Source organism: Tachyglossus aculeatus, chromosome 8 (genome assembly GCF_015852505.1).
Source record: "Tachyglossus aculeatus isolate mTacAcu1 chromosome 8, mTacAcu1.pri, whole genome shotgun sequence".
Taxonomy (NCBI): domain Eukaryota; kingdom Metazoa; phylum Chordata; class Mammalia; order Monotremata; family Tachyglossidae; genus Tachyglossus; species Tachyglossus aculeatus.
The window spans coordinates 25188596-25198087 of NC_052073.1; the positions used below are offsets into that span (position 1 = coordinate 25188596).

Here is a 9492-nt window from a genome sequence, read left to right on the forward strand (position 1 = left end):
CCTGGAAATACTATCCAACCTCGGCTTTACTAACACAGTCCTCATTTGGTCCTATCTCTCTAGCCGCTCATTCTCAGTCCCCTTCGTGGGCTCCTCCTCTGCCTCCCACCCCGTAACTGTGGGTGTCCCTCGAGGTTCACGTCTGGGTCCCTTTCTATTCTCCATCTCCACCCGCTCCCTTGGGGAACTCATTTGCTCCCATGGCTTCAACTCCCACCTTTAGGCGGATGATACCCAAATCTCTGTCTCCAGCGCTCATCTCTCTCCCTCACTGCAGACTCACATTTCCTCCTGCCTTCAAGACGTCTCTGCTTGGATGTTTTGCCGACACCTCAAACTTAACATTTCCAAAACAGAACTCCTTATCTTCCCACCCAAACCCTGTCCTCCGTGTGATTTTCCTGTCACTGTAGACAGTACCACCATCCTTCCTGTCCTACAAGCCCATAACCTTGATGTAGTCCTTAACATCTTTCTAATCGGTTCAACCTTCACAAAATCACTAAAATGCACCACTCCCTCCATCTAAACTGCTGCCACGGAAATCCAAGCTTCTTTCCTTGATTACTGTATCAGCCTCATTGCTGACCTCCCTGCCTCCTGTCTTTCCCAACTCCATTCCGTACATCATTCTGCTGCCCAGATCATTGTTCTAAATAGACGTTTAGTCCGTGTTCCCTCTCTCCTCAAGACCTTCCAGTGGTGGCCCACCACCTCCGCATCAAACAGAAACTACTTACCATCGGCTACAAAGCACTCAGTCACTTTGCCGTCTCATACCTCACCTCGCTGCTCTCCTGCTACAACCCAGTCCGCACGCTTCATCCGTCTAATGCCATCCTACTCACTGTACCTCGATCTCCTCTGTGTCGCCGCCGACTTCTTGCCCACATCTTCCCTCTGGCCTCCCTCCCCTTTCCTCCTTCTTCCTATTCGACAAGTGTTTCTCCCCACATCTTCAAAGCCTTAAAGGCACATCTCCTCCAAGAGGCCTTCCTTGACTAAACCTTCATTTCCTCTTTTCCCACTCCTTGGATTGGCTCCCTTCGTTCACCCCTTCCCTCAGCTCCACAGCACTTATGTCCATGTCCATAATTTATTTATATTACTGTCTCCCCCTTGTAGACATTGTGCACAGGGGACGTGTTTACCAACTCTGGTGTATTATTATAATAATAATAATGGTGGCATTTATTAAGCGCTTACTATGTGCAAAGCACTGTTCTAAGCACTGGGGAGGTTACAAGGCGATTAGTTTGTTCTATGGGGGGTTTACGGTCTTAATCCCCATTTTACAGATAAGGTAACTGAGGCACGGAGAAGTTAAGTGACTTGCCCAAAGTCACATAGCTAACAATTGGTGGAGCAGGAATTTGAACCCATCACCTCTGACTCCAAAGCCCGGGCTCTTTCCACTGAGCCACGCTGCTTCTCCCAAGCGCTTAGTTCAGTGGTCCACGTACAGTGAGTGCTCAGTAAATACGACTGATCGATCGACATCCCTCTCCCGCCGGTATCCCCGCACGTTAACTGCTCTTCGTTTCTCGGTTCCCCTCAGGAGGTTCAAGAAGATCAGACGCAACCTGCCCCATGCTCCATCCACTCGGACGGGCCAATAACCGCTACCTCAAGCCCGCAGACGGGCCCCGCTGCCAGCGTCCAGGAGGAAAAGGCCGTCCCCAACAAGAGCCTCCTCGACTGGCTGAGGCAACAGTCCGACTACACAATAGAAGTTCCTGGCTTCGGGGCGGTAAGTTTAAGCGTCGGTATATATCAATCGTATTTATTGAGCGCTTACTGTGTGCAGAGCACTGTACTAAGCACTTGGGAAGTACAAGTTGGCAACATATAGAGACGGTCCCTACCCAATAGTGGGCTCACAGTCTAAAATGGGGGAGACAGAGAACAAAACCAAACATACTAACAAAATAAAATAAAATAAATAGAATAGATTTGCCTTCGTGGGCAGATGTCCGGGAGGATGGCGTCACACACAGCCCACCGGCCTTCCCGTTGCCACCGGAGGTGGAACAGCAGGCCAACCGCCCCGGGAATGGCATTACTGTCGGGATTGTGGGTGTCACTAGTGGAATTTTGTCAGTCGGCTGTATTTATTGAGCGCTCACCGAATTCCCTGCCCACAGTGAGCTGACAGTCTGGTATTTAGGGAGCACTTAGTGAGCACTTCAGCAGCGTCGGGTAGAGGATAGACCATGGGCCTGGGACTCAGAAGGACCTGGATTTTAATCCAGCTCCGCCACTTGTCTGCTGCATGACCTTGGGCAAGTCATTTCACATCTCTGTGCCTCAGTTCCCTCATGGGGATTAAGACTGTGAGCCCCAAGTAGGACCTGAGCTGTGGCCAACATGATTAGCTTGTATCTACCCCAGAGCTTAGTACAGTGCCTGGCACACAGTAAGTGCTTAACAAATACCATAAAGAAGTGCTTGAGAGCAGGCAGGTATGATCCCTACCCTCAAGGAGCTTACAGTCTAGTGGAGAAGACAGACAAACTAAATTACAGAGAGGGGAAGCTCTCTGGGATAAAAGGGATATGTACATGAGTGCTTCTAAGAGTGGGGTGAGTATGAAGTTTTGGGATGGTTTGTAAAAAGCATGAAGGTGGAGGGCATAACAGAGAAAATTAAATTGTCTCCCACCCAATCGACACCCTTTCAGTGAACTTCCAGGATGCCCCGGGGGAAACCTCGGTGTGTGGAGAGCGAAGGTAAACAACAGAATCACCCCATAGTGGCCCTGGCCTCCTCCCCCGAATGATCCTACCAGGTACATTTGAGATCCAGGGTATAAAGAGGATGCCTTGAATTCTTAGGCACTGAGCTGGGTGCTGTCCTCTGGGCCACGCTGCTTCTCAGTTCCGCTGGGTGGATTTCCACCTGTGGCCCCCTTGGGCAAGTAACTTCACTTCTCTGTGGGTCCGTTCCCTCATCTGCAAAATGGGGATTCAAAACCTGTGCTCCCTCCTACTTAGAATGTGAGCCCCATGTGGGCCTGGATTATCTGGTATCCGTCCCAGCTTGTAGTGCAGCGTTTGGCACATAGTAAGTGCTTAACAAATACCACAGTTATCTTTGTACCGCGAGCCTGGCCAAGACACAGTAGAGGCAGCTCCAGCAGCCGAATGCCCATTCCCGGAAAGCGGAGACAGGAACTCCTGGAGAAAAATAACGAGAGCCATGCACCTGGTTTCTTGTGTAACTAGGGATTATTCAGGAAGAGACATGGTTTAACCGTGCCAACACTATTTTCTATCTGAGGCTTCCCGAACAAAATGCACAGCTGAAAGTTAATCCTTACTTTGTTGACTAAACCTCACTCTAACCCTTAGCGGGGAATTTGCATCCAGGAAGTAATCTCAACCCCTTCCCAAGACCACATTTGATTTTGGGACGAGTCAAAGAGATGCCTGGATTTAGATTTTCATTGACTTCTGCTGAGGCATGTATAAGGTTCCACTTGCATTTGGAAAGTAACCAGCTTTCCCGGAGCCGGGGGCTTTTCAGGCTGTCCTAACGTTTGCTCCCCACCTTTGCTCCCTAGAATTTTTCGGACAAGACGAAGCAGAGGAGGCAGCGCTGTAAGGAGCCTGGCAAATTGGACATCAGCTCACTGAGTGCAGAAGAGAGGGGGCCTGTGGGCCATAAAGAGACAGGACGACGGGTAAGGAAAATAAGTGTGTGCACACACACACACACACACACACACACACACACACTCTCTCTTGCACTCATGTGCTCTTCAGGGCCTTTTCCGCCATGATGGGAAACTCCCATCCAAGACCTAGACCGAGCAAGTCTGGGAGTTTGACTCAGACCACTGGAATCAGCATCTCTGGACTCCTAGGCAAACGATAAATCTCCCTCCGTCTCCCAGGCCTTTAAAGTCGCCTTTTATCTTTTCGGCGGATTAAGTGTCCATGGAGCTCTCCGCACACAGGATCTCCGTAACCTTTACTCATGGACCATCCGAGTTCCCTTTTCAATAATACTCGATTCTCTTCTCTAAACCCTCCCCGGTTTCCCTCTGAAACGATAAAGCCCCAAGCAAAACTCCGCTTGTTAGTAAATCAGGCCAAAACGAAGTGAAACGAATACTTCCCCATCCTTGTATGATGCGTCCCCGATAACGTGCCTGCAAATTGCGCATAATAGGATGATGGCTCTGACCAGAATGGCAATAGCTCATAGTCCAGAGATTTTTGTCCATTATGCCACATCCAGTGTTTTTCTGTTTCACCAGTCAGGCCAATTTTTCCCCTTCACTCAGTAGTATTTATTGAGCATCTGTTGGGTGTGCTGTACCAAGGACCTCACCAAGCTTGTATTCATCCCAGTGCTTAGTACAGTGCCTGGAACAAAGCGCTTAAATCCCATAATTATTATAAATTATTAGAGGAGTGTAATGGAGCCAGGAGACACGATCCCAGCCCCTCAAATTGCTTACAGTCCAGCAGGGGGAAAACAGATGCTAAAATTGCTAATTTAACTAGTAGGAAGAAGGAAAAGGGGCGCATTTAGAAGAAGGAGGTCTTCATCTAAATTTAGATGAAGTAAGTAAGAGTATGACAGTAAATCTAAGAGATGAATCAGGGAAGACCTCCTCGAGGAGTGTGATTTCAAAAGAGCTTTGAAGGTGGCAGGGAATGCTTGGCGTGGCGGGGACTGTGAGCAAGAATTGGACAGAGAAGAGCGAGGAACAGTGAGCGGTTTTGCTTCCGTGGAACAAAGATAAATACCACAATTATTATTAACACTGTGCTCAGCTACAGGTGCATTTTGGGGAAGGGACGCTTGGGCCAGACTCTCCCTTCATCATCAATCGTATTTATTGAGCGCTTACTGTGTGCAGAGCACTGTACTAAGCGCTTGGGAAGTACAAGTTGGCAACATATAAAGACAGTCCCTACCCAACAGTGGGCTCACAGTCTAAAATCCCTTGAACCGCGATTTGCGGACCAAGGAGGTCTCACTGCCTCCAGGTGGCTGTCACCACGGAGGGGGAGAAATCATGGGAGGAGGGTGGGACAGGGACCATGTCTGAGCTGGTTGTGCTGTTCTTCCCCAGCACTTCGCCCAGAGTAATCCCTCAACAAATACCCCAATTATTGTTGTTCTCGAGAAGCCTGTAGCAGAAACTCGTCCCTTAAAATCGTAACAACTAATCCTCCCAAGATTGAGAACAGTCCTCAGGGACGGGGAAGGCAGTGGATAAGGCCACCTCCCCGTTTCTATCTCCGCCCCAACGTGAGCCGCCCAGCCCTCTCAGAATTTACAAGGTGTATGAAAGGAGAGAAGGTTAGCACTCCCATTGAGAATGATGGGAGAGGTCTTAGTGGTCTTTACAGCACATAAACAGCATGGCTCAGTGGAAAAAGAACCCGGGCTTTGGAGTCAGAGGTCATGGGTTCAAATCCTGGCTCTGACAATTGTCAGCTGAGTGACTTTGGGCAAGTCATTTCACTTCTCCGTGCCTCAGTTACCTCATCTGTAAAATGAGGATTAAGACTGTGAGCCCCCTGTGGGACAACCCGATCACCTTGTAACCTCCCCAGCGCTTAGAACAGTGCTTTGCACATAGTAAGCGCTTTATAAATGCCATTATTATTATTATAAACGGTTAAGGCATTGCCACCTCGTTTATGTTTTTTCTCTACATTGTAGGCTCCTTACGGGCAGGGTACATGTCTGCTATTTCTGATGTATTGTAGTCAGTCAGCCTTATTTGAGCACTGTACTAAGCATTTGGGGGAATACAGTAAAACAAACAGATGCATAGCCTTCTCAAAGGAGCTCACTGTCTGGAGGAAGCGCTCAGTACAGCACTCTGCCCACAGTAAGTCTTCAATAAGTACCATTGGTCAATGATAATAATCGTATCTGCTAAGCGCTTACTGTGTTCCATGCCAAGGCCACCGCGCCTTGGGCCCACTGAGAGGCCGGACCGGTGGCCCTGGTCAGGCTCCGGGGAGAGTCCCTTGGCCACAAGTCTCCGAGCGCGGCCGCCGGCCGGGCCGTAACCGTTTGGGTCTCTCGTTTCTCTGTCGGCTCCCCAGGGGTTCCTGCCCGACAACAAGTTTAACCGCCTGCTGAGCGAGCCGGTCCCCCGGCGGAGAGGGAGGCGGCCGCGCAGCGACCTGCTGAAGCCCCCCGGGCTGGTGGCGGCGGACTCCTCCTCCGGCATGGGGCCCCTGTTCATGAACGGACTGATCGCCGGCATGGACCTAGTAGGACTTCAGAACATGAGGAACATGCAGGGCATCCCCCTGGCGGGGCTGGTGGGCTTCCCCGCCGGCTTCGCGGCCGTCTCGGCCGGGGAGGACGTCAAAAGCACCCTGAGCATGTTACCCATGATGCTGCCGGGCATGGCCACGGTCCCCCAGATGTTCGGGGTGGGAGGCCTCCTGAACACCCCCATGACCTCGGCCTGCACTTCGACCGTCCCGACGGCCCTGACAAGCACAACCAAGAGCGGTACGTCCAACGCGGACAAGGCCCCAGAAGACAAAGCCAGGAGCAGCCACGACGGCCCGAAGGACCCGCCCTCCGAAGACAAGCCCGGCCCCAGCTCCTTTTCCGACCAGCCCGAACCCGCAATAACTCCCGCCAGTACTCCTGTAGCTTTTAACCCGTTTCTCATCCCAGGAATGTCACCTGGACTGATTTACCCATCCATGTTTCTCTCTCCCGGCATCGGCATGGCACTGCCCGGCCTGCAGCCCACCAGACACTCTGAGACTTCGAGTCTAGAAAGCCAGAAGAGGAAGAGGAAGAAAGCAAGGGGGGACCTCCCCAATCCAGACCCAGAGACTGCCTCGGGGTTTGAGAGGGAGCCCAGACATGGTCAGAACTGTACAGAACACACTCCACCTTTGCCCACAGATAAAGAACGGGGTGTACAAGCGGAGGAGAGCAATTTAAAAGAAACTATGACTCCCACCAATTAGAACTTTTGTTTCATTAAGAGAAATATTGTGGCTTGTAAGTTTCTTATCCCATGAAGATTTGTTACTTTCCCCCTCTTCCCCTCCCGCCCCACCCCGATCCCCTCAGCCCCGCACTTCACCTACAGAAAAACCTGTGTTTCCATGAGTAATATTACCCGATTCCCTGTAAAAGAGCTATTGTAACCTACGGTCATAGTCGCAGGGTCTTGCCACTGTCAGATACGTGTTGTTTAGCTAGTAGGGGAGGCACAGAATTCTCATTCTGTTTATCCACTTGTTCATTCCAGCAAACAATAGTAAATCCAGCACTTGGTGACACATCCCAACCCCTCAAACTCGCTCGCTTTTTCGGGGGGCGGTGGGGAGGGGAGAGAAAAAGGTCAAGAGGAAGTGGGTACCTCTTGAGGGGGGTCTCGCCTAAAGACGCAGAAGAACAGAGACGAGGGGAGTCTCCTCTGAACGTGAGTTACGCCGAATGGAAAAAAGGGTCTGGGAAATACAAAGCACAGCTATATAGTACGTGCTGTTGTGTATTTTTGATTTAAAATATTGCCCTATTTTATCATGGTTACTAGATTAGTAGTATAGACAGAAGTATATAACTAATGATTGAAAATGCATATATTCATTTCTTCTTTAAAAAGCAAAACCCTAACTGGTAGTGAGCTCATTTTCTCCCTCACGGTTGTTCCAGGCACCTGCAGTACCTGAAAATATCATCTAGGCATTTTAAAGTATTTTCATAAACAGACGGCTTGGGTTTTGGTGACTTGGCCCCCTTTTCTTCCCCAGTTACAGAAACTCACCCCAACTTATATGAGGAGAAAGTTGACCACCGAGCGGGCTGTTGTTGGGGCCGGGGTGGGGGAAGCAGTCCGCGCTGTTTTCAGCTTCCGATTTTCTCCGCGATGACACTAGCAGCCCGTCCTCGTCTACTGAAGCGGTGGGCTTTTTCCATCCGTTCACTTGCCCCTCCGAGTTAAGCGGTCACCGAGGCTCAGTGGATTTTTAACACCGGACCGTCCTCCTCTTTCTCCTCCTCGTCCTCCTCTCAGAACGCCTTTGGCCGAAGTCTGAAAGGCCTCTCTTTCCACACCGAAGGTCACGGAGCTCTGTTAAAATGGGGTGCCCCTTGGGTTTTTGTCTTCCTCGCCCCTTCTTTCCGTCCCGTTCCGATCGGGGTCTGGGCCCAAACTTCACTCCCCGGTGGCGAGCTGTTTGAGGAAATGTTACAAATTAATATTATTTTTGATTCTCCCGTAGATTATCAGGCTCAGAAGCTCTGGCCAGGACCGGCGTCTCCATCCCTCCCTCCATCAGTTTCTCCCGTCCCCCCGACCCACCCCAGCCCGGTCTTTACTTACAGCTCTCTATCTGAGACACGGAATAAACGGAATAAACGCTTCCCACTGTGGTGCCGTAATGACAGGAAGCCGCAGCACAGGAGAGTTGAAAGCGATGGAAGAGTTTGGGTAGAGTCCCGTCAGTTTCCCATTTTGTCATCCCAAAATGGATGTATTTTTTACTTACTTTGTTACAGTTTTCGTTTCTGTTACAGTTTTGCCTAATTTATCCGATGGTCCAAAAGTTCGCCATGGCTCCTTCAGTTTGCATTATTTATTTGATGCTTTTGTCACTGTCGTTTGTACCTGGGGGATTCCGGATTATGTACGTGTGGAAAATTAGCATCTCAAAGAAGTCTGTTAAACCATTACCAAAAAATCCACCGAATGTGTTTTCAGAAACTAGAATCCCCTTTTAACAAATCGGAGTAATAAAAACAGAAGTCATGCAACTGACCCTAGGCTAAAGAAATCTAATAATGGAACCCGTTCCCCCGTTCCATCTGACACCACCCCGGAAGCCCAGATGCAATATAAATGCGCTCAACAGATTTCTTAGACGTGCTGCGCTCGCTATTTAACTAACATTTTGTTCAGTTTTGCCTCCAGTGGAAGCAGAAAGGGGTTTTTTCAACTGTTAAATCCAAATCAATATAATTTATTTATGTAAAGAAAAAAAATCACTCAATTGATATATTTTTGAACCTTTCAAGCACTAATTTTCTTTTTATCTAGTAGAAAAAGAAAATCATGTATTTGCCCTAAAATCCTTAATACAAATGCTATAAAAAACAACCTCATATCTTGAAGGCCTTACTGCAAATGGGTATTGTAAACATCTTCTGCAGATTATTTTTCGTCTTTTTTTCTTTTTTTGGAATGGAAAAGTCGCTTTTTCCAAGTTGCACTTCTAATCTTCGGTAGGGACCAGGGTTCAGTATCAGGTTTGATTCAACGAGCCAACAGCATGCTAAAGTCCCTCGCTCTTCCTTATCCAACATGTATGTTTGCTCCGGGTGTGTAGGCTTATCTTTGACTGCTCTTGTGACCCTGTGTGCAAAAATGAAAAACGATGCTGTGTGGATTCTCTGCTCTGTAAGGCTTAAGTGGCTTCTTATGGTTCTTTTGATAATCCATTTCCAAGAGCAATAGCCAAATCTAAAACCTTCTTCAGTAACTCGAGT

General features: G+C 49.1%; 1 protein-coding gene and 1 pseudogene across 4 annotated transcripts in view; both read left to right on the top strand.

Annotated features, from left to right (window-relative positions):
• Positions 1-9093, top strand: part of CHD6 (chromodomain helicase DNA binding protein 6) — a 174744-nt gene extending 165651 nt beyond the window's left edge. For 3 of the 4 annotated variants that reach the window (XM_038750443.1, XM_038750446.1, XM_038750445.1), the window contains 3 exons: positions 1559-1750; positions 3563-3682; positions 6075-9093. In XM_038750443.1, the coding sequence (XP_038606371.1) occupies positions 1559-1750; positions 3563-3682; positions 6075-6965 (1203 nt within the window). In that variant the 3' untranslated portion in view covers positions 6966-9093. The remainder of the gene's footprint in view (positions 1-1558; positions 1751-3562; positions 3683-6074) is intronic. The other variant, XM_038750444.1, reaches the window with a different exon arrangement.
• LOC119931933 lies at positions 5295-5410 on the top strand (annotated as a pseudogene).
• Positions 9094-9492: the final 399 nt, after the last annotated feature.